The sequence below is a fragment of the Parasteatoda tepidariorum genome, chromosome 4, assembly GCF_982258835.1.
Source record: "Parasteatoda tepidariorum strain Cologne lab strain chromosome 4, Ptep-v5.0, whole genome shotgun sequence".
In the NCBI taxonomy this organism is placed as follows: Eukaryota; Metazoa; Arthropoda; class Arachnida; order Araneae; family Theridiidae; genus Parasteatoda; species Parasteatoda tepidariorum.
In genome coordinates, this window is record NC_141758.1 from 79,137,060 (window position 1) to 79,163,150 (window position 26,091).

The 26,091-nt window shown below is 29.8% G+C and overlaps 2 protein-coding genes across 5 annotated transcripts in view; both read right to left on the bottom strand.

Annotated features, from left to right (window-relative positions):
* LOC110282477 (acetoacetyl-CoA synthetase) overlaps positions 1-16,454 on the bottom strand; it is a 36,968-nt gene extending 20,514 nt beyond the window's left edge. Inside the window, exons 1-6 of one of the 4 annotated variants that reach the window (XM_087161439.1) lie at positions 16,313-16,454; positions 7,265-7,409; positions 4,993-5,096; positions 3,271-3,388; positions 1,284-1,394; positions 12-109 (exon numbers count right to left, since the gene is read on the bottom strand). In XM_087161439.1, the coding sequence (XP_087017565.1) occupies positions 12-109; positions 1,284-1,394; positions 3,271-3,388; positions 4,993-5,096; positions 7,265-7,370 (537 nt within the window). In that variant the 5' untranslated portion in view covers positions 7,371-7,409; positions 16,313-16,454. Of the gene's footprint in view, positions 1-11; positions 110-1,283; positions 1,395-3,270; positions 3,389-4,992; positions 5,097-7,264; positions 7,410-10,040; positions 10,228-16,312 lie in introns of those variants that run through there. The other 3 variants (XM_087161440.1, XM_087161438.1, XM_087161437.1) reach the window with 3 other exon arrangements.
* A 1,197-nt stretch (positions 16,455-17,651) lies between these two features.
* The window catches only part of LOC107445580 (acetoacetyl-CoA synthetase), a 35,626-nt gene continuing 27,186 nt past the window's right edge, over positions 17,652-26,091 (bottom strand). The window contains exons 15-20 of the mRNA XM_087161436.1: positions 25,049-25,174; positions 22,868-22,937; positions 20,581-20,639; positions 19,974-20,176; positions 19,686-19,845; positions 17,652-17,876 (exon numbers count right to left, since the gene is read on the bottom strand). Coding sequence (XP_087017562.1) covers positions 17,851-17,876; positions 19,686-19,845; positions 19,974-20,176; positions 20,581-20,639; positions 22,868-22,937; positions 25,049-25,174 — 644 coding nt within the window. The 3' untranslated portion in view covers positions 17,652-17,850. The remainder of the gene's footprint in view (positions 17,877-19,685; positions 19,846-19,973; positions 20,177-20,580; positions 20,640-22,867; positions 22,938-25,048; positions 25,175-26,091) is intronic.

Consider the following 26,091-nt stretch of genomic DNA (forward strand, 5'->3'; position numbering starts at 1 on the left):
TGCAAAATTACCTGAGCACCAAAGTAAGGAACGGCACATCCCCAGATGGCTCCAATGCTTACTGTTGCCAAACAAGCAAATATAGCTTCTTTCCTATTTGACATTTGACCTGAAAATTAATTAATACGCATAAAATTCTATTACAACATAAATATTTTATACCCAAAAAAGTTATAAACATCTGGGTGAGTATTGTGTTTTCACGAATCATCGTAACAAAGTTATAAGAAACAATGTAAGTAATAAGCAATAATATAAGTAATAAACAATAATATAAATGATTGAATAATGGCAGCATACAAGGAAATAAGTAATAAATAGTTATATAAAGGTATAAGTTATAAATGGTATTATAAAGTAGGAATGAATATTTATATGAAGGTATAAATAATAAATATTTCTATAAGTAATAAATAGCAATATAAAGTAAGAAATAATAGTTGTATGCAAAGTAGTAAGTAAGAATAATTAAAAGGTAGAAAAAATTGATTAATTAACACAGATAACAGGTTTTGTTCGTTAATTACTGGTTCTTTGGAAATTGTTTCAAAGTTCTTTAGCATAATGAAATTAAAGCAATTTTTTATATTTGTATTGCAAATATTTTTATATCAAAATAAAAAAAATAGATAGAGAAAAATAAATAAAGAGAAAAAATTAAAAGAGACGAAATAAAAAATTTCAATTATAAGAAGTAGTTTTTTGAAATATGGTTAAACTTCCTTAAGCGAAACCTTGGTTAACAATACTTATATTTTCTGCAAGCAGAAGACATTCTTCGCACAGTGTTGAATAAAAAGAAAATAAGCAATAAATCAGTACCGAGCTACTCCAAAGGTTCGAATCGCAGCGTTGACGCTACAATACTTCCTACATTACCTTCATTACATGAAGAGTTTCCAATATTCAATCCCAAATTTGTGACGCTAATCTAGTAGAAAATAAAACTCCCATTGATGCAAAAATGGCAGCACTATAAAGCTACTAAACTATCTCCAATGTCCAGTTAATTTTCTTTTTAATGTTTTTTGAGCCATGATAGTTGTAAATGGTTAAAAAACTGTTTAGTTTTTTATTGTTTTTATAACCATACTAGTTGTAAACGGTTTCAAAACCGTAAAGATAAAAAAAAATGTTCTTTACCGTAAACTTTACGGTTAACTGAATGAACAGACTGCTTCCGGTTATTTCACCATAATTTCAGAATGAATATTCTAACAGCGTATCTTTAACTAGCTTAACTATAAATTTTCAAAATCACATAAAAAATAAGAAGTACTTACAAGCGACTCTATCTCCGATTTGAAGTCCATGCTTTCGAAATGTCGCTGCATATAATTGCACTTCTTCATAGAGCTTATTGAAGGTAACTTTATCTGTATTTCCTTCCTCATCTAATTATGATTCATAATATAAAAGATGGAAAGATGATCATTACTATTTAAAGTAGAATGCGCACTAAAATTTATAATTATTTGTATAATTAAATGTATATAATTAGAACTATAAAAAATCATTTACCATCAAATGTTCAAAAAAGGAATGATAATAGTTTCTATAAGAATAATAAAATAATAATAGAGTAATAATGATATATTTTTAATTCTTTTTAATATTCTTGATTTATATTTGACCATTGTTTTTCAAAAAATTTGATATTCAAATTCAGTAGATATTTTTAACATAAATTATTTTCAACTTTAGAAAGTTTTAGAAAGTAGCGATAAAAGCGTTATTTCAGAAAATGCAATGTACAGTCAATAGTGCGCGAAGAAAAAACTTCTGGTAATATTACCGTACTGTAAAGTAATGACATAAAAAAATTTAAAAAAGCTATCTGTTATTAAAAACCAAAACATACAGTATTTCAATCATACATTTGGCAAATTTTTCGATCATGTGCTAACTGTTAGTGGGAAATTCTGGTCCTCAAATTTATAATGCTTATTACACACGTTTGGCAAAATATACAAAACTGAAAAGTAAATTTAACCGAATAAATGATTTCCATGCTATGCTTTAAGGTATCATATGATGATAAAATTACCAAATTTTATCATATTTACCACATTTTATCACACATTATTAAACCATATTGCATTGTTAATTTTACCCAACTCATTACCAATTATCCAGCAAAACAAAACAAAATTATCAACAAAAATTATCCAGCTTGTGTTCCCTCAGAGCCAGAAACACGGTGAATTTTAAATAATTCTGGTAGATTTGGCTATTTTTTTCAGTGCAATGGAATAATGTTGAAACCATGGAATAATAGTTATAGAATTACAATTTTTGTTATTATTCTTGATTTACATTTACCGTTTTTTAGCAAAAATTTCAACATTCAAATTAAGTTGATGAATTTGTTATAAACTATTTTCAATTTCAAAAAATCGCCAAGTTAGCTATAAAAAGCGTTGTTTGCAAACTTTTCAGAAAGTCTTTTATATAGGCAATCGTAGCCTTGATAAGGCTTAAAGGTTTACTTTGTCGCGAGTATACTGTTTTCCTATTGGCGTCTGATTCATTTTCTACAAATACTCTGAAAAATTATGTGGCATGTACAAGGCTTACACGCCAATGCGTTTGAGTATTTTAACCAAAAAATTACCTACCAAGCTCTCTGTTCGAGGCTAATGTGCTTACATTTTATGAAACATCCTCATATAAGGAGATGAAGATCCTCATATAAGGAGACCCCTCATATAAGGAGATCCTCATATAAGGAGACCCATCATATAAGGAGATCCTCATATAAGGAGACCCATCATATTAGGAGATCCTCAAATAAGGAGATCCTCATATAAGGAGACCCCGTTCTTTTTTAAAAAAATTCCTAAATAATGATTCGAATATAATTATCTTCAAAATATTTAAAAATCTTTCATATTAGTAGTATGAAGTATTAATAGTATGGGTATTTTAACCAAAAAATTACCTACCAAGCTCTCTGTTCGAGGCTAATGTGCTTACATTTTATGAAACATCCTCATATAAGGAGATAAAGATCCTCATATAAGGAGACCCCTCATATAAGAAGATGAAGATCCTCATATAAGGAGACCCATCATATAAGGAGATCCTCATATAAGGAGACCCATCATATAAGGAGATCCTCATATAAGGAGACCCCGTTCTTTTTTAAAATAATTCCTAAATAATGATTCGAATATAATTATCTTCAAAATATTTAAAAATCTTTCATATTAAGATGTTACTTATACGTAATGTTTTATTTTAGTCATAATTAATTGTTGTGATATGTACCCTCAAACATCAATGCTACGGTATCATCTCGCATTTTCAAAATGTTTTCAGCGTAGTTGAATTGAGCGTTTACAAACCATTCGCAGTCTAAAATGCCTGGACCTGTCTTTCTAAAAACCTGAAAATAAAATGTAAATCAGGTAAATTGGTTTATAATATAATAAATTCATAATCTAATAAATTTATTATCTAATAAATTTATAATATAGTAAATTTATAATATAATAAATTTATATTACAACCATTGGTCCACAAATCTCGGGGGCCAAATCTCTAAGATGCTACCAAAATCGTAGCAGGTGCCAAATATTTTCGAAAAATTCAGCATAAAAGCTGGTACATTACTTTCCATATTATACACTGCAAAAATTATAGTGCAATATTTCTCCGAATTCGATGTTGAACAGTTCTAATAATTGCATGGAGGAGCACTTTCTTTAAGTTTGCATCAAATTGAGCTCTCATATATGATTTAAAGGGTACGTATACGAAATATCTTATTAACCAAAATATTAAAGACTCCAAGATCACTCACCTTTTTACACTATACATTAAATGCTTTCACTTAAAAAAAAATCACCAATGTTGGCGTATGTTGATATCGTCTTTAGTTGTTTACAATCAATAACAAGTTAGCAAGATTTTGTGGTTGATGTTGCTTTTCATTACGGAAACTAAAGTTTGCCGTTAAAAAAATTTATGTATGTTTTTAGTTGTGTAATAAGGATATTTTTATTTTAATTTACAAAGTCTCAGTAAAATGTATTGAATAATTTTACAATGTATAATTTCTCACAGCTCCTGCTCTAATAAGCCTAATTGGAATTCGCCTTACTATTACGGCCACGCATATGTTTGATTTACAAACTCACTTTAAGAATAAGTGTATGCATGCAACCTAAATTACTGATTCTTACTTAATATTGCCTCGTAGAGGTAAGTCTACTGATTGTAAAATGTATCATATCTTACAGTAATAATAAATTTTAATGTTACTGAATAGCAACATGGTGATTAGTGGCGACTATTTTACACCAAGTAGTGTAAAAGAACATTCTAGGAGTTTCATTGCCCCAAGAACTATCCTTGGGTTTTGTAGTAGTAGAACACCAATTTGATGTTAGTTGATTGTCATCATTTTTAGTGCTCATATATACAAAAGGTTTCAGCAGTGAGCTCCAACTAGGAGTTTTTATTGATTCAGGCTCCAAAAATCTTGTATTTTTGCAGACCCTAGATTATAACTATTAATTTTCAGCAGGCTTTATTAATTATTTTTATGGAGTCGTGGTGGCTCAGGAGATAAAGCATTCGCCTTCCAAAGATGTGAACCGGGTTCGAATCCCAGTGATGGCTGCTCGATATCCAAGCTCGATGGCTCGCACCGACCATAGTGCTGACGTAAAATAACCTCAATGGTAGGCGGATCATAGGTTTGAGTCCCCTTGCAATTGCGCTAATCATGGGAGGTTTTCGTGGTTTTCTTCTCCATGTAATGCGAATGCGGGTTAATTCAATTAAAAATTCCTCCACGGAGGCAAATTTCTCCCAATACTTAATCCAGGATTTTCCTTGTCTTTTGGATTGGATTCAAAATTACAAGGCAACGGAGTTGAACATTAGTAGTTGTAAACCCAAAAAGAGAGAAAGGGACTTGGAATATTTTCTTTATCCTTTTTAATATTAATTAAATGTTATAAATATGTAAAAATAACAAATTACCTGTGTGTAAGGTTTTGAAGCAATGACATCAAAGTAATCCCATACAGCTTCCCAATAGGTTTGGAAATTTTCTGTTGACCATTTCTGAAAATCTCTATCAGACTCTAAAAAAATACAGTAAAATACTTCAGATTTAAAAACTAAAATTAATATAAAGCAGAAACCATTTATTAAGTAGGAAAAAAATTAACTATCTGAAGATTAAGAATTAAATAAGTATTCGATCTAGAATTCGAAATAAGGTTACGATCATAAAAGAAAGGCATATTTAATATTTATTTAATATAAATTTAAGTTTAGGAGGTGCTGGCAGTCCTGCACAATAAAAAAATTCTCGTGTATCTGAATACCGAAAAAGGTAGCAACTACTTTACACCAAAGTTGTGTAACGCTACACCAAAGCTCATGGGAAGTTCCTGGGGCCGCGTGAAGTACCTTGTAAAGTATCACTTGAAGTAAAAACCATCCATTCACCATCATATTTGTTATTTAGTAACACTAAAATTTATAATTACAGTAAGTTATGAGGCAAGTAAGAATCAGTTAAGTAATTTTTATGATTCAATATAAAGTAAGAAGTAGTAATTTAGATTGCATACATGCACTAATTCTTAAAATGAAATGAGTTTGCAAGTCAAACATACGCTTAGTAAAAAGAATATTACGACGAATTAGAACTATGCTTAGCACAGCAGAAGCGGATAGAAATTGCACGTTATAAAATTATTTATTTCATTTTACAGAGAGTTTAAAATTAAAATATAGGAATCCTTACTACACAACTGAAAACATACATACACTTGCTGCCCTATTTTTTATTTAAATGTTAATTTCTGAAAGACTGAGCCATGGAAAGTATTAATAAAGAGCTTCCTCATTTATTCGGCTACCGAATCCTGTATGATTGAACTTCTTTTAACGGAACCCTGGCATTATAAAAAAAATAGCTGTTGTGAATATAATAGCTAAAAAAAAAAATTTATGCTACTAATTTTGGGAGAAGAATGAAATATTTAACAAAATAAATTTGCTTTTAGCGTTTGTTAAGAATAAATCTGAAAAAAAAAGAACGCATAATTGTTGAGAATAGTAAATATCGAAACGTAATGTTTTATTTTTGAAATTAGTATATTTATTTTAAATTGAGAAGATCGATAAAATACATCATGAATTCTTTTATGAATGCATATTCTTTTCACAGTTTGTTTAATGTATTATTATGGTTTTTTTTTTAATTTTGCTTCTTTTTTTTCACTCAAATTTTACCTAATTTCGTATAAACAAAGAAAATACTTTTCTAAAAATTTGATTGTTAATTGGATATAAATACAGCCATAACTGATTAGAAAAAATATTCTTACTATCGGTGTCCCTGTAATCTTTCCACGGAATCTCGCGGAACACCTTTTTAGTACTACTGTATTGGTACGGACAAGCGGAATCAAAAAAGTGATACAGGTGAACTTATACGATAAAACCACCTTTATAGAGTGACCACGTCCTTCAAGGGACACTTTTTAAAAGCACTGTTTTAGATAACCATATCAATTTAATGCTAAAAAGTCCTCTAGATCAGTAGTTCCGAACCCCCGGGCCGTTCCGTAAATGAAATGGTGCCGGGCCGCACAAGGAACGTTATATTATTTTAATCTTATTTAATGGTGTAATTTTCTTGCGTTTATGTGCTTTTCTACGGACGAGGTTAACTGGGAGCTGAGCTAAAACTTTGTCTAAGATAATGAACTTTAAACTTTAAATCCGTCAAAAACAGCTGCATCCATACCGGGCATGTAACTGTATTTTGTTTTAAAGGCATGCTTTAAACCCATTTTAACCTAGCGTGACATATATGTCACAGGATTTGTAAATTTATAAAATCAAAACCATTGGTAAAATCAAATGTTGACCAATTCGCGGCGATATAAAGGTTGGGAAGCGCTTGCTCTAGGAGAGATCAGGCTACCCTCTGCATGCAACCAATTCTTTTTCTCAGTTATTTATTGTCTTTCCCTTCTGCAAAGTAAAAAAAAACGCATTCCAAACTAACGGGGTTCTCTTACCCTTTCACTCAATGAACTTAAATTATAACAGATGCAAAAAGAAGATAACAAGAAGAATATTAAATAAAGTAGAGGACACTTTTTCAGTGTTCTTTTCATGAATACGAAATGTGGTTACTTTTTTACGTGTATTTTTTTTTTGTTTTGGTTAACTGTCTTGAGAAACACGAAAAATTCTGAGAGTTGGATAAAACCAGTTAAGAAAAACTTACCAAAATGTAATTTGTAGTTCTTCTGGACGTAACGCTTAAATTTTTCGCATTCCGAATCTTCCTCAATTCCTTCCCACACCAAGAGAGATTTGTATTTATCAGCCATGAAGTTTGTTTCTTTTCCTTATATTATTCTAGCCTAAAACTAACATACAATTAATATAAATTGCAGAATAACATTTTAAAGAAAAATATGTGAGCAACAAACGGAATAAAAATATACAACCAGCAATATTTTTTAAAACTAAAAAATCGCTTTTACTTTCTTTTATATATATGTTTTCAATTAACTGATTTAAGTGCGAATCGATTTCCATATAGGGTATTATAGATAGTAGTATTTAAGGATATGTTAGTTTATTTACGGAAAATAATGCACTAAAATATTCATTTAAAGCCTGTATTGAAAAAATACCTATGTCCAGAAAAATTCCTTACAAGTAATGCTTCATCTAATGCCTAGAGTGTTTCGGACGAAGAATACTGCTCTCAAAAAATATCTATAAATATTTAAAAGCTTATTAAGATGTTTTCAAAAGAATTCGCTTCCAATAATTCATTTAAATTTAATTTTTAAAAAAAATCAATGTCCAAGAAATTTTAAAATTTCTTTTAATAATAATTGCCTCTAAATGACATTTTTCACCTAATGCCTTATATAGCATGATTTGGTCAAAGCAAACAAATTTCAATTTCAATTTATAAATATTTAAAGGCATGTTAGGATATTTTCTGAAAATTCGGCATTAAATTAGTCATTTAAAGCCAGTTAAAGTCAGTTATAAAAAATATCAATGCCCAAAATATTATAAAAACAAAAGCCATAAAATGTCCGCCTCAAGTTATTTTCCACTTAGTACCCTATGTACCGCATTTTTGACGAAGAAAACTATTCACAAAAATAATTTATAAATATTTTTAAAAAAATATTAAAATATTTCCGAAAACTTCGGATCTTAATTATTGTCACGTTTGAGAAAATACTGCATCCAAAAAATTATAAAATATTCGCTAAATGTCCGCCTTAAGTAATTTTCAATCGCAAAACCTTATACAGCGTGTTTTAAACAAATATACTATTCTCAAAAATAATTTTTAAACATTTAAAGTCCTATTAGGGCATTTTCGGAAAATTTGGCGCCCAATTATTCATTTAAATCTAGTTTTAAAAAAATATATGCGTCTAAAAAATGATAAAATATTCATTAAATGAGCCGCCACAAGAAAATTCCAGTAACGTAGCCTTAACCCTTGTTTGTACAACTAAAATGTTTTCAAAAATAATTTATAAATAAAGTCATATTAGTGTATTTTCAAAAAATTTGGCGTCCAATTATTCATTTAAAGCCAGTTTTCCAAAAAATATAACTGTTCAAAAAATTATTAAAAAATTCATAAACTGTCCGCCACATGAAATTTCTCACCCAATGCCTTTTTTAGCGTGTTTTGACTACGAAAATGCTTCTCAAAAATAACCTATAAATATTTAAAAATTATGCTTTGAAAAACAACATAGAAGATATTAACTGTGTTTACACTAAATTTTTGAATTGAATAATTTTCTTTTCTTTCACAAAGTTTGCAATGTATTTTAAACATAATTAGTTTGTGATTGCTTTTATTCTTTCACATTATAACATTATAAATTCTGAAAAAAGTATATAGTTTTATAGTGGCGTAAGGGAACATATGCCAATTTTAATTCAATTTTTTTTTAGCATTTCGCAAATATAACACCAGTATTTACAAAAATAATTCTAATAATACCCAATATTATTATTAATATTGTTATCATATTTTAATAATGCTTATTTGCCAAAGTATAATTTTGTTGTGTATTCTAAAAAATTACGAGCAGAATAATTATTTATATGATCTAAGATTTCTTATACTAGTTAATTTCAATAATATTTATTATTAGTAGTATAAAATAATAATAACAATTGTAATAATAACAATAAATGCAATGATAACAATCATTTAAAAATTAATAAGTAAAATTAGTCTATTATAGTTTTGTATAAATAATACAATAATATTACCCTTATTATTAGATCCTTTGCAAACACTTAAATGAATGCTAAAGGAAAATTACGACAAAAAAAAGTCAAGATTCATTGCCTAGTGTCCCTAAAAAGGGACGGTAGGCAATAATTTGCTAATAGAAATTTTGAAACTTGAACTTACCTCAGACCTGAAATACTTTCTTCTGACATCTGACATATTTATCTTAGCAAGTTCTCAATGTTTGGGAAGACAGTTTTAATTACCTTATAATACTATATACTAATAATCATATTTTATACTGTACTATGTACCAATAATCATATTTGTACTGTACTATATACTATATCATATACTATACTAATAATCATATTTTTTATGAGTCATAATATAATTTTATTGCGTATCTTAAAAAAAAAATTTAACAGAATAATTACTTATATATGATCTAAGCAGAGTTCTTATTGTAGTTTATTTCAATATTTTAATGTATAGTAATATTTATTATTATTATTAGAGTAAAATAATAAGAAAAGTAAAATCCATAATAGCAATCATTTTAAAATTAGTAAGTAAAAATTAGTATACTATAATTTGTATTATTAATATAATTATATGGCTCTTATTATTATTACTACTGATAACACTTTAATAGTTATGCTAAAAAGAAAATTACGATAAGAAAATTAATTTTTTTAAGTCAAGATTCATTGCTTACCGTCACCCAGAAAGGCAATAATTTGTTAATAAAAAATTTTATACCCAAACTTACCGAAGACCTGAAATACTTCCTTCTGAAATATTTATCTCAACAAGTTCTGGATTTTTGAGAAAACAGCTTAATTACTTTAAGACAAACACTCAGCTCGATAAGTCAGGAGTCAAAAGAACGATAAGAATATGTATGGAACAAAAACTATAAAAGAATGATTAGCCAAACGCAATGAACAAAGAAACACTGATAAAACCAAGGTCCGTTACGATTCTCAAAATCAAAAAACAAACAAAAAAAATAATAATAAAATATTATTTCTTAAGGTTAAGCGTGAAATAACGTAAATAAAATTCTAAAAATTACTTGAGCTATGATAATGATAAAAAGAAATTTCATAAACGTAATTCAGATTTGTATATAGCCTAATGTAGAAAAGTTAATAGATAGTAGCATTTTTAATAATAATTCAACCGAAGCAATGCAATGAAGCATGGAAGTAAAAATAAAGATTTTTCTCTATTTGATATTGAAATGATTCAAAAAATTTATTATTATGGTAATCGTTATCAACTTTCAATATCAACTTTCAGTTTCAAGGACAAAACTTAAACGGTAAATTACTGTGGTATTAAATATATGTATAAATAAAACTAGTTAGAGTGAAAAAAAAGTGTTTAGATTTCATTGAGCTAAAAACTTATACAGTAAGAATTTTCATTCTACATTTGTTCAGTCTGTCCATCACATTGACCATAAAGTTTACGGTGAAGAACATTTTTCACCTTTATGGTTTCAAAACCGCTTATAACAAGTAGGGTTAAGACACCATGAATTCAAAACTATACTATTTTTTTAACCATTTACAACTGGCATAGTTTCAAAACGGTAAAAAAAAATTCACTTGACATCGAAACTGTATTGGGTTATAGGTATTAGAGTTGGGTTTTAGTAAAGTTGTGTTTATCAAATGAATCATAGAATAAGGTTTAATTAGTTTATCTGGTTACTTCACATATCGTAAGAAATACTAGACTTTTAGTGTTAATTAACTTTATGGTGCTGCCATCTATGCGTGAATGATAGTATCGTATTCGAAAAACTCTTCATATGTTAAAGGGAAAGGAAAAAATAATGCATTGTCAACGGAGGAACACGAACACCCGATCTGTTGGTCATGAGTTTGACAGTTTTTCTCTCTCGGCTATAATATGTATCTAGCGACAGGGAACCAAATGGTTTCATTTCGTGGGCCTAGTTGGTGCGATAAAATTCCGATTATTAAACCGTATTAGGTGAAAGCAGTTAATGCACAACTTAATTAAACAGCTTGAATACCATCTTATTTATGGTTATTTGACTGTTTTGTTTGAATGTAGTAAAATAACAGTTAAATAAATTTTTATTTAGACATTTTGTCGGAGAAATTTCGAACAGTGTACCGAATAGACAGGGAAAAAAAACAATCTCTCATGTCATTTAATGACTATATGTTCCTTAAAACTTCGATTCTATACATCTTTTAATGCTACTTAAGAGATGAATAACAATTAAAAATAAAAACGATTAAAAATGAAATTTATTGCTGAGTCAGGGAGCTTAGACAGCCTTTAATCTTTGAAGATTATAGAGTGGTAATTATAAACTATGTCATTATATTAGCATTTAATTTCAGGTAAACTAGCTGCTACACAATAATACTATTTTTTCTAAGCTGTCAATTTTAGGACTTAATGGGTGAAAGACTTTTTCAAAGTGGTAGCAAAAATAAGGACTTGATATTTGATTCTTGATTTAATGCTCCATATATACAGGGGAGATTTAATCGCCCCTGTATATATGGAATATAATTTCTTGATTTAATGTTCCATATATATATTCCATATATCCATATAAAATAATGGAAACACTTCGATACTAATAAATTTTTTCCTATTTCTCAAGAAATACTAACGAAATATTTTATAACTTCAGAAGCATTTAGATCGTACGATTTCTTATATATATCAATGAAGTTTAAAGCTTTCAGAGACTCTAAACTTAAACTTGAGAGGTTAACTTTTTTAACTTTAGAGGCATAAAGCTTTTAGGGCTTTTTTACCAACAATAAATTACAAACGGAAAATAATATTTTTGAACACCCTATGCCAGGAAATGTAGCAATAGATTTGTAACTTGCGACAGTTATTTTGATTCTTATATGCAATAATTACACAAAACTTTCGCAAGTCTAGCTTAAATATTCATCGAGATATGGACATTCTTATAAGAAACTAATATTTTGGTCTTACATTTTTTTGCTATTACTTTAAAAATATTCCATAAAACTAAACAAAAATTTTAGAACATTTCTAAAGTAATTATATTTTTTTCTTTAAATGTAGAGAAAAATTCGTGTAAAACTTCGCAAGATATGAACAATTAAAGTAGTTCGTTTGAAATCGCATGCACGGGAAGAATTTAAAAAAAACTCTTTATGTTGTAGTGAATTGTATTTGGCAACTAATAAGAAAGTCCGATTTGAATGTCCTAAAAATTTTAAGAGTTTCAAGTAATTTGCTAAGTAGTTTTGGTACTTTTTAAAGGAATGCTCAAAATGATAAGGGGTTTTCCACATATTTCATTTTGTACTATTAAACAGGATTTATTAAAAATGACCTCAGCATTGTTAAGGATCATCCCCCATAAAAGTGCCTGTTTTTCGCTTATTTTCTTTCCTTATTGAATTCCATTTTGGTGCATGAAAAATTTTTAAGGTATTTTCATCTGTTATTAAATTCTGTCTCGTGAAATAAAATAATATTTGTAGAAAACCCCTTATCATTTTGAGCTGCCTTTTAAAAAAGTACGATAACTACTTTTAAAATTGGAAGAAGCTTTTTTAATTTTTAAGATATTCAAATCGGATTTTTTTCATGAGTTGTTAAGTACGATTCTCTACAAAATTAAGAAAAAAAAGTTTTTAATTTTTCCTGCTCATGCACAGTAAAGAAGAACTACTTTAATTACTTACATCTTGCGCAGTTTCAAACGAACTTTTTTTTCAAATTTTAAAGAAAGAATTTTATAATTAATTTTAAAATGTTCTAAAATTTTGTCTAGTTTTATTGAATATTTTCAAAGTTTTAACAAAAAAAATGTAAGACAAGAAAATTAGTTTCCTATAAGAATTTCCATATCTCGTTAAATATTTAAGCTAGGCTCACTAAATTTTGTGAAATTATTGAATATAAAAACCAAAACAATTGTCATAAATTACTGAACTATTGCTACATATTTTTGTATAAGGTGTTCTAGTACATTATTTTCCATTTGCAATTTATTGTCGAACTCTCAAACCTCTAAAAACTTTATGCTTCATATGTTTGAGAAATTGCATAATCTAAACTTTTCTGGAGTTTTAAAATATTTCGTTAAGTATTTCTGGAGAAATACGAAAAAATGTGTCGGTATAGAATTGTTTCCATTATTTTGTCCACCCATAAAATCTATGTTTATCTATTATAGATTCAATGAAATTTTGAACATTTCTGAGTCGGCAAGACTCAAATCCTAAGTAAAAACGTTAAAAGTATCTCTGCCTTTTAAAAATAAGTAAATGTAAAATTGTTAAAAAAAAACATTTGAATCCTATATAAACACGTTAGATGCATTGTTGCCTTTAAAAAAATAGATAAATGCAATACACACCAAAATATAACTATTCATTTTCAGTTATAAACATAATTTATTATTCAGAGGTATATACCTGGGAAATAAGTTAAAAATTTTTCCCGGCGAAATGCATTAATTGTTCACATTTTTTTAATTCAAATAGATGAAAAAAATATGGTGGCTATAACTAGAATGTGTAAACACTAACAACACCACAACATTTTTCGATTTGAGAAGCTATAATTAAGCATATTTTTTGACATCTTGACAATGATGAAATATCGATAGATTTCCGTTGGCATCAATTGTCATCTTGTGGTGGAATTCAATTTTGAATTGTAACCTTTTGAAGCAGATTGGCCACCAATGTCTCTTTTATTTATTTTTTTCTAAAGCCTTATTAAAAGTAAAAATATTTTTTTTATTCCTTAATTATAAAAAACTGTCTAACAATTAATAAAAAAATTTGTTAAATTTTCGGATTTATATTTGTATTGAAATATAAAATGTAGCTGGAAAAAGAAATTTCATGCATATTTAAAAAATTTGTCAATAACTGATTTTGTAAATAAGAGAAATTTTAATGATGAATAACTGTTTCTCTTAGATCTCAATAACTATTAATAAGAGCAAATTTGAAAATTTATTGTTTGGAAGTGAGCCGTGTTTAGAATACTTTGTTGAACCGTGTTGGAACCTTCAACGCAAAAAAGGATACCTGTGTTTTTCTTATTTTACTTTAAAACCATAAATGATTAAAATATTTTTCACTTATTTTGATCTACATTTATACAAAATACTGAAAAAGGTATGAAAAATATGTTTAACAATAATTCTGCGCAAAATTGATAAGGAGTGTTTTAAGGACCAAAAGTTGTTTTTCTCTGTTGTGCTAAAATAAAAAAGATATCCTCATGAATAAATTTTGTTCTTATGATGAGGTTTTTACTAAGTGCTGATCACAACCATTGAAAAGCTCAACGTAATATGCTATTAAATTAGAGCTTACTATTAGTTGAGTTACAGAACTAAACTCAAAAACGTACTTAATTTGAAAAAAATACAAAAGCATAATTTCTCTTTGCATATTTCTTCATAACTCAATGTTTGTTTTTTTTTTTAGCAAATAAAAAATGTTTCGCTCACTTTATTCAAAGATAATACGATGTGAAAAATATATTTTAACAAATATTTATTTTTTTTATTATTTTTTTATAAAGATGGAATAAATATTGAATTGTAAGGCAGAAAAATTTTTATATCATTTTAAACTTGTCTGCAGTTTTTAATGACAAAATTTGTCGCATATTTATTGAGAAATAAAGGTTTAAAATTATGTCTTTATTGAAATTTTATTACTCAAAAACTATCAAACCGATTTTGCCCAAATTTTGTATTTTATCAATTAAATTCTACTCAAAGCATTTTGATTAAAACATTTTGAGTACGAACATTTTGATTTAAAACATTTTCGTCCTATCTTAAAAAAAAATATATGAAACAATGAATAATTATTAAAGTTTATTTTTTGCATGGAGCTATCTTTGAATAAACGGATTTTATAATTTTGTGGAAAAATTTTTGGATTCGCATAAACATTTTCCGAGATATAGCAAAGTGCTCGAAAAGTAAAATTAAGTACTGAAACTTTTGAAAATTCTCCTAACCAAATTGCAACTATTCCCATTTTTCATTGTGATGGTTGAAATAACAAATAGTCGGAAAAAAAGCCTGTTTATTCAGAGAAAATTTTTGTGACTGTTTTTGAACTTAATCAATTAATAGCACTAATTGATAACATATTCAATGTGATAAGATTCGCATTTAATTTGTGAAAATCATGTCATAAGAACAAAAGTTACTTATGGTTATCTCTTTTTTTTTTTAGCACAATACCCAGTTTGATTTGCCACTTATTTAATCCCTTCCTTCTCACTCCCGTGAAAATGACTGGGTTGGGTTTCGCCCTTTATTTCTCACTCCCGTGATATTTCCAGGCTGGAGTGTTCAGTAGTAACGCGCCAATAAGAATAAAACTAATTCATTTCTTTTGCCCGGAAAACATTTTATTTCTCATTTTGCACACCAGATGGCAGTACCCGGATATTTTTTAAGGTAATTGTAGATAGTTTATTTTAAACTAGATTTCAGCACTAATCAAATACGTAATACAAATACAAAAGCCGAAAAATAGGCACTTTTTTTACCGTTTTCTTGAAAATTAACCGACCGTTAATGGGTTAAAGGAAGTGGCGACTATTTGATTGCTTCATATTCTAATTTTGGTCCTTCTGTAGGGAAAAAAAATAAAACAGAATTTATAAAAGGCGCGGTTTTCTTTAGAATTTCTTTTCTTTTCTTTTTACTTCAGTATGATTTCAGGTTTTGCGATTTTAGCCTGCGGTTGATGCCAATAACTTTTCAAAATACTTGGATGTTCTGTCATTAATATGAGTTAAAGTTAGTTATCAGAATAGAACATTTCAGAAAAATTCGGATTATCAACTGGAAACATTTAAACTCTTACTTAAACTAAAGTTAATATTTATAAATTAAATATCAAATTGATTCATTGATTTATTCCATAAGATGAGGTAATAATATTTTAAGTAATATTTGAAGCAACAAATATTCATATAAAAACTAAGATTTGATGTTGGAACCAAAAAAAGACTAACCTTGTCCCGGAATTGCACTTTCCAGTGAAAGCTAACACTCAAAAGGATTCTTAATATTTTGGTGATGACTTTTATTGGAAAGATAATTTTGAAAGAAACAAATGTAAAACAAATAACTCTTGCTCCTGACCTTGATAAGTATCTCGTTGTTTGTTTTATCGCATTTAAAGCAATATCGATGAAATAAATGTGATTATCTTTTTTTAATGAATTCATTTTGAAGAACGTGTAAGCACAAAATTTTAAACAATACAAGAATGACCTAGAATTTGTAATAATAATAATAAAAATAAATAACTAAATGAATAAATTAATATTGACGCCAAAAGAACTAAAATATCTCTTTTTGTAACGAAAATTATCGGCACAAAAAATTACACAATTTTTGTGCATACGATGAATTAACACGTATTACATTAGACATTCATTTATCAAATAAATTAACTTCTAGCATATGTCATGCCAAAGTAATTACATAAGTGTTAATTTAAAAATGTTTAAATTATGGTATGATAGCCGGAAAGAACATTTTTAATAAGATTTAATAAAAATTATTTAGATTTTTTTATATGCTTCACGTCACGATAGATGGCACCACTAGATAAACTAATTAAGAAATTCCACAGTTAACTTGACAAAACACAATTCAACCACATCTTAACTCCAATGTCCTTTACCTAACAATAAACCTTTCATAATCTACATCTAATATCCAGCTAAACTTCATTTTTACGGTTTTGAAAATGCTAGTTGTAAATTATTGAAAAGCCGCATAGTTTTGTATTCATGGTTTTTTAACTATGCCAGTTGTAAATGGTTTCAAATCCGTAAAAGCAAAGAAGTGTTCCTAATCTTAAACTTTACGGTTAATTGAATGGAAAGTACATAATCATCTAGGGCTCACTTTTAAATGGTGAACTATCTTCTTCGTTTTCTAGGCAATGAAGTTGCCGATAGCACTTAATCAAGATTTTTAATTTAAAATAAAGACTTCCCGTGAATTAAATGTTGACTGATGCACGTTAAATCTATCGAGTCGCAAAGTCCTCCGTGTTCCCATAGCAAATCAATACCTCTAGGGATACTGATCCTGGAGTTTCCTTGTCTTCTGGATTGGTTAAAAATTACAAGGCTACGAAGTTGAACATTAGTAGTCGTAAACTCAAAAATTGGGTCGGCTGTTCAACGACGGATATAAAAAAATGAATAAAAAAAATAAAAATAGGAAAATAATTTAAAAAAAACAGTGGTGGAAAATGTGGAATATTTCAGAATAATTTAAGGAGTAGTCATTGCAATATCTACTTATAAAAGCAATAATTAAAATAAAAAACATTGCTTTTTTATATATTTCAGAAATTAATTATTTTATTACTTTTCTAGCATTATACTATAACATTACATGTTATAAAAGATTGTCACACATCATGTTACACAATTTCTTCAACATCTGAAATAAATTTCTCTTCTCAATACCTTGTACAATTTGCATTAAAAGGTATAATATAAATGACAAAAATGTTTGACTCCAGTTTATATTAATTTTTAGTAGGAACAAGCAAATCTGCAAAAGAAAAATTTCGATTAACATATGTATAAAAGCAATTTAAACTTAATTTCGTTCGTGAAAAAAGGATTTTTCGTAAAATAAAATAAGTGAACGTCCTGAATAACTTTTGATCAAATAAGCTTAGTTATGCGTTTGCGCGAAACTACCAGTACGTAGTTTTGCGCAATTTTAATGGTTTGAAGGCCTAATTTTAAATTTGCAGCTTTATCTGTGCAGACGATACTCTAAGTTACGAATCCATCAAAAACGTGCTTTTACTGGGTAAACATACAATTTTTTCGACGGATTTGGAATCTTAGTCCTCAAATTATGAAAGGAGCCTAACCCAGAAAATATGGTTCAATAATTTAGACAGGAGATTGATCGGATGCTTGATTCCTGTAATGTTAATTTCACTTTTGCGTATTTGCCATCTTAAAGAAGTCATATTTTCAAAATTCTTATTTCTCAAAAACTATGCAACCAATTCCTTTCAAATTTTGAATTTTGTTATTTAATATTACATAGAATAATTTGGTGCCAATTTTTTTCCCTTCAGTTCATAGTAAAAAGTAATAAATGATTCTAAAACTTTATATAGAATTATCTCTGATTAAATGAATTTTATAATTGTGGTCAAACATTTTAGATCCAAGTAAAAAGTATTTTTAAATACGCAGAAAGTTAAATTAACGTTATGGGGGTCCAAACTTTTGACCTTTCTCCTCTTTTAACTATTGGAACATTATTTTCTAGATTGCGGTTATCCACCGTATTTTGACGGTTAGAAATCGTTTGAAAAAAGAGTTTACTCAGAGAAAGTTCGTTTTTGTGCATTATTTCGTAACTTAGAGTATCGTTACCACAAATTAATGTGCATGTGTAAGATAAAAGTCCCTCAAACGTGAAAATCCAATCATTAGACCAAAAACCATTAAAGACATCCACTTTTTTTCATTTTGAACACTACATATGACACAAATATAGTTCGAATACACAACCCTTAAACTCATAGTGGCGTAGAACAGCATTGTATGTTTAAGAGGACGTATGTAATCGAGGAAATAACTCTTCAGAGAAAATTCTATTTCCCCTTTACAAGAAATCTAAAATTAGTATAGAAAAAGCGAGTTGGCTTAAATCTAGAGAAAGTCATTACGTTTTAAATGCTGAAAACGTTTGTCAAAATATCAAAAGGCAAATAAATTATGAATTGCTTAGCCGTGGGGAAGTTATCCGATAATTTGCTTGCATTTTGATATTTTGAAAACATATTTTCAACATTTAAAACTTCATAATTTTTTCTACTCTGTAAAAACTGTGGTAAAAATATTACCTATCCAAAAATTAGGAAAAAAAGCACAACTTTTAAACAAAATGAAATTTTGTAAATGAACAAAATAACAAATTCAAAAACAAATATAGCCCGTTCAGCATGTCAAATTCCTACTCAGTAGCTGCAGTCCTGCGACCTTCACATGGGCCCGCATGGATTTTTTTCCTACAATTTTAACATTTAATCATTTTTAAACTTATAATCGAATAAAAAAAAATTATATTGTGCTTCCAGTACACATGCGATCGTAACTTTCGTAATCTTTCCTTCGTAATTTCACCCTCACACACCTTCATAATTTCAAGTTACTAAAAAAAACAAAATATAATATAAAGTTGAACACCCAAAACAGCAGCGGCTCTAACATTTTTTTAATATACAGAGAAGAAGTCATCGGTATTAACGCAGGTTTTTTTTTCCTGCTCAGGGATCAACTAGGGCTTGAATCGGAACCGTTTGATCTACCTTTACAGCTACTCGATAGTTACCTTTTTTATCTTCTTCTGTCTTGTAGTAACTCATAATTTCTGGAATATTGCAGTAATACTTCAGACATTCAGGGTTCTTAATATTAACAACATCAGGTACTTTATTGTTCACTAATATTTTTCGTACAATGCTTTCCATTCTTTTATTATTCATATTGTACTAGAAACGAAACAGAAAAAAAAAATTTATTAATTAATTAAACATTTTTAATTTATTTTACTTTTAAAATGCTAAAGTTTACTAAAATGGTACTAAATGGTATCTTTACTAAATATGGAAATACTTACTGGAATATCTTTTATTGGAAAGATAACTTTTGGTACACAATCTTCAAACAATTCAGTTTCAATTTTTTGTTCGATTTTAGTTCTCAAAGAAGGCGAAAACTCGCAGTCTTCTCTCATCTTTACGAACAGAACAACTCTTTCATCACCATCTACTCTATTTTGTGCCACACAGATGTAGTCAACTATTTCATCGATATTGTGAACTGAAAAGGTAGTTAACTGAATTATTTTTGAATTAAATTAGTAACTGATATTAAATTTTTCAAATGAAAAATTTTAGATTTAAAGAATCTAAATATATTTTATCTGGTAAAACGTTTTACAAAATGAATTTTTTTGATTTGTTTTTCAATTCGCGTCTTATAAATATTTTTCTACTACTTTATCATTTAGTAAAAATTTAGAAATATTTCTCATATCTATTGGTCTTTTAAAAAATTTAAATTATTAAGCCTTACAGAAATTGCTTGTTTCTGCTGTTAAGAAAAGGGGAACATATCTAATTATGTTCCCTTACTTAAATTTGTGGAAATTTACAAATATTTCTCTTGAGATCGTCAACTACGGAATTTACAAACATTGTCTAAGAGTAGATCTAAATTCTTACTTGCAAAGTAAATATCTCCAGGTCCAAAACGGTCCCCATTTTGAACGAACGTATCGTCACTGGAATTGAAAGTTTGTTAAAGTATAAAAAATTTGAGCTTGAAAAATATCATACGAAAATATTTTGTAAATAGCAAATTTAATAAAGAAATTAATAACCATTTTTAAAAGCTTAATAAAAACAAATAAATGGAAAAAGTGGGATTTTGCTTAGAATTTGAGTTCATGGAATAAAAAAGAAAAATGTGCTCTCAAAGAAAATATTTAAACATGTCTTGGGCATATTCAGTTTTCATAACTGTTCAGTTTTTTTAAGGTGTTATTACAATGGCACATGAAACAAAAACAAAACTAAAAAATAAATTAAAAGTCATATTGCTGAGACATGAAATGAAATCAGCAGTGACTGTGATTGTGATTCTTGTTTACAATATCGAAATGTTAGCCTATCGTTCCTACTTTTTGTGGACAGTTTTTTTAATACCAAAATAATTAATATTTAAAGCAAAAAAATAGGAAAAAGTTCTCACAAAAGTCCTCAAATTTGAAATAACTTTCGAACAAAGTGGAGTTGCGAAAATAAAAACTCAGGTTAAGTTCATAAATAAACGCTGCCCTTTCAGATCAACACATTTTAACTCTTTAGTTGCATTCTTCTGAGCTGCAAAACGGATTGCAGGGTGTTTTTTACTACATGTTTATAAGCTAACAGTTCTCGATATATTTAAGAGATGCGACAAAGGCGTTTGTCAAAAGTGTTTGTCTCTTTACTTCTCTACCTTCAGTTGACGTTTATACCCTAAGAAGGTTCTTGTTTATAGAACTGAAACTATAGTATGTCCATTTATGTACTTCCATTTGTGCTTTATTAACGTTGCCTTTTTTTGCTTTAGTTTAATTATGAGGTGTTAAACATATTTACACTATCATATATATACTACACATCATCGTAATTTCAAGTTTCTAACTTTTACTGTTTTTGTGCAGCGTAACAAAATGTAACGGAAAATTGATCACCCAAAACAATGGAGACTCTTACTATTTTTTTACTATTGAGAGATTTTTTATTTGCGTAGTTTGATGGATTACACTCCAGCCGAAATTTCTCCCTACTTTCTCCAGTTATTTCTGAATTAATCAACAGTATGAAATTGAATGCTATGTAATGGCCGGAAAATTACAGAATTTATGTCGCAAATCTGATACCAATATTAAATAGTGGGAAATCATTGAACCAGTGTTCACCACAGTGCCAGGACCAATTAAAGTTTTCCTTGTTTATTTAACTATGTTATATGAACTTTTTGTTTCCAATGCCCACGTGGAGAATGACCTTTCTCGTCATACAAGCATCTGAAGGGCATATTTGTCGGCCACTCTTTCAGGGGCACCATATTAGATGAGCCAACGTTGCTCCCACAGTAAGGACAGATAGTAGAGAGAATGAAAGAACATCCATGCCTGACCCGGATTCGAACCCAGAACCTTTCTAATGCAAGGCCAGTTTCCAGACCCCTACACAGGCCGGTCGGCTCTTATATAAGCTTTCCTGCATGTATTTATTTGATTCGTAAGTCTTTTTATCATTCGTATTCCTTTTTCAATTTTAATTATTAGTTAATCATAATTTACTTCAATATTTTTCTGTTGTTGTTGTTGTTGTTGTTAATTTACGTCGCACTAGAGCTGCACAATGGGCTATTGGCGACTTACTGGGAAACATCCCTGAGGATGATCCGAAGACATGCCATCACAATTTTGATCCTCTGCAGGTGCTCTGAATTTTGATGCTCTGATGGCACCCCCGCTTCGGTAGCCCGATGACCTGCACACGGAGTCGAGCACTTTACGGTTAGCACAGTTTAACGAGAACCAATACCACACACCCTCGGTCCCTACGCAGACTGATCCAAGTGGTCACCCACCCGCACACTGACCGCAGCCAGTGATGCTTAACTTCGGTGATCTGCTGAGAACCGTGTCTTATCGATGAGTCCACTGCGGGAATTTAATATTTTTCTACCATCAGCGCTATATTGCCTCTATTGGTAAGTTTTAGAGCTATTATTTTTAATTATGGGATATTCTTTCTCAAACTGCTTCTGATTTCTTTACCGAATTCAATGCCACTTCGACTGTTACATTAAACTACAGAGGCTGAGATAACTCTGAAACTTTGTACTTATTATATTAGGCTCAGATACCTCTGAGTAAGCTCAGTTTAATTATTATGAACATTCTACATGTTGGTATTTTTAGAAACAAACGATAATTTTCGTCCAATGTACCTTCTTCCTTTTACCAAAATACCATTTGTAACCGGATTAATCCAACAATTGTCATTTTGGCACCACACACCTGAAAAGAAACAAATAATTACTCCACTAAATTCTCATCCTGATAACTTAGCAAAATTAATAGATAAATGATGTTCGGGTAGTTACAATACCAGCACAATCTGCGTTTATAAATTTTTTTCCTCAGATTCACAAAGATTACTTAATTACAGCATTTGAAACTTTCGTGTCATTGACACGAATTGAACAATTAAAGATAATGAAATCTTGTGAGATAATGAACTAAATTTACTGACTTGTTTAAAAAATGTCCCTTTGACGAAACACACTCTTATAACCATTCTTTATTTAATCAGATAACAGTTTTAACGTGTAAACCGGATATCAGTTTTAACGTGCCACACTCATTAAATTTTTGTCACTATTTCAACTCTAAATTAGAAGTTCTTCGTAAATATAAAGGGCAATCAGAAACAAAATTAAAATATATCCCCCACCAAAATTAGTGATTCTGGTTGTGGCATATTAATATTCCCAACTGTAAAATAGGAGAAATTCATAGCGGAAACGCAGAGATATATTAAGTTATTTCTTTTATTGTCATGAAAAAAGCGTAGTGAAAAAAGTGTTCATTTAGCATAGAAAATAAAGGAAAGCTAAGAAACACAAAAGGTTGAGTCGTTTCTTCGGTTGAGGGTACTGGAATAAGTAGAATTCATTGTCACATGCTTGCTGCCGGTGCGCTGTTACTATTTATATTTTAAAATTATGGTAAAATAACCAGCAGCAGTCAGTTCATCCAATTAACCGTAAAGTTTACAGTAAAGAACATTTTTTACCTTTACGGTTTTGAAACCGCTTACAACTTGTATGGTTAAAAAAAACGTGAATACAAAACTATGCGGTTTTTTAACCATTTACAACAATCATGGTTCCAAAACCTGAAAAGAGAAATTAAACTGGACATTGGAGAGAGTTTAGAAGCTTTATGGGGCTGCCATCGACGCGTGAATGAGAGTATTGTATTCGAATAGCCCAGGGTCACAAATTGGAGAGTGCGAATGCCCAGAGTGCCCAGGACATTGAAAACTCCTAATATGTTGAAGAGAATGGCGAAAATATTGTAGTGTTAAAGCTGGGGCATGAACCCCCGTTCTGTGGGACATGAGACTGACAGATTGATATTCTAGGCTATAATGTGTACCCATCTGAAAGTAAATAAGTGGATTCCTTAGCCGGGTCTAGTAGGGGTGCTAAAATTATTGTAGTTTCTGGTGGGTCTGATTGTTGTTTGTTCCGGTTGTCTGGTTCGGGGTGTTGTTTCTGTTCATCTGGTCGGTTGTTCTGATTGTTTTAATTAGTTGAAAGCAGTTAATAAACGGTTTTTCGTACAGTTAACAGTTTGAATACCATCTTATTTATGTTTATTCGTCTGTTTTGTTTGACCATGGCAAAATAATAAATACACAATTTTTCAGAGAAAAATAAAATTTTTCTTGTGAAATTTCTGACAGACATGTTTCTGAAAAGCAGAGTGGGCGCGAGTGGCAGAAGAGACTGTGACTCTCCAAAAATTCAAAACGTTCTGGAATGATGTTGGGGGGAATTATCCTTCTGCACGATTACGCCTATCTCCATTCTGCCAATCTGGTGAGGTATAGCTTCACAGACGGATGGGAGACACCTCAACACCTTCCGTACAGCAGTTATACTTCTCCCTATGACTTCCGCATTTTTGATAACCAGTACAAAGACATTTTTAAACTTCGTTTTTGTTCAGACAAAAAAGTGGAAGAATAGTTCAGGCTGTGAGTCCGTCAGCGACCTACCACTTTTTATGAGACTGGAATTCATATTCCATCTACTTATTAACACTTCCGTTAATTACTTTTAAATAACAACAAATCCCAATTTATACCGACTGGTGGGTTTTCATTTGACTGCCCCTTACACAAACATTTACGGAAACCAATTTTTAATTGCTTCCTCCTTTAACCGGATTATCTCGCTCTCAATTTTATTTCGATTCTAATCAGACTAGAAAAAGAGTTTACTATATTTTTGAATGAAGTTTAACTTGCGCAAACCGTAATTGACACTAACTGTATAGCCGTATATATTTTGTTGAAATATGTGAAAAATCAAGTAAAAAAAAAAAGAGCTGGTATGAACCTGGAAAACGAGAGAGATAGTTGGAGTTTACAACGCTGCGATCCGTGTCCTTCCACAAGTATGTTGGTAAGGAAGGAGACGGTGTTGAAATTACCAGAGTTCCAAGTTCACCAATCACCGGCAATCCTATAAAAATTATTCAAAATTTACAATTTTACAATATGATATTATTCAGAAATGTTATAAGTCGACAAATATATATAAATATCTACTCTATAACTGGATGTATTGGAATATTAGTCAAATGATGGACTTGTCAAACGACTCACGTATGATGGACATCGCCTTAGATTGTAAAATGCGCAGTCCAGTCTCATTAATGTGACCACTTGTCAAAAGCATTAACCAGGCGTCTGCTGTGGAAGTCAGCGTTCGCTGAACCGTTGTTGAGGATACACTCTTGGTAGCCCCTTGGTACATCAAGGAGGTCAGTTGCTCAACAGTTGCGCGTCTATTCGCCCGAAAGCATCTCTGTAGCCTTCGTTCGCCTCTGTCATCTATAGCCCGTGGTGCGTGGTGCTCTGTCATCTATAGCGTGGTGTATCATTCAGTGTTCTTTGTGCCACACCGCTGATTTTGGATAGTGCCATTTTGCCATACACGGTATACTTTTACCACAGCGGCACGCGAATAGTTCACAAAATTAGCAGATTCCGAAATGCTTCCACCCTTGGCCCGAAGGCCAATAATCATGCCCTTTAGGACGTCGGATAAATCTCTACGTTTCTGCATTACGCCAACGATTGAAATGCTTTCCGATGCCCTAGAACATCCTTTATATACACTCCACTGTAATGTGCTGCCTCCTGCCTTCTGTGATTGGTTATTTCACGTTGACGTCGAAAGTAGGTGGTGGTCACATTAATGTGGCTGGACTATGTAAAATATAGTGTAGAAAATTCAGGAAGAGTTTGGATTAAATATTACTATAAAAAGTATCACTACAAGAAAAGTAGTCTAGAATAAAGTCGAGAGGACCTTGATAGCTTTTTCCCCCACCTACAGTGACGATTGGTTCTTTAACATATTTTATCTGATTTTAA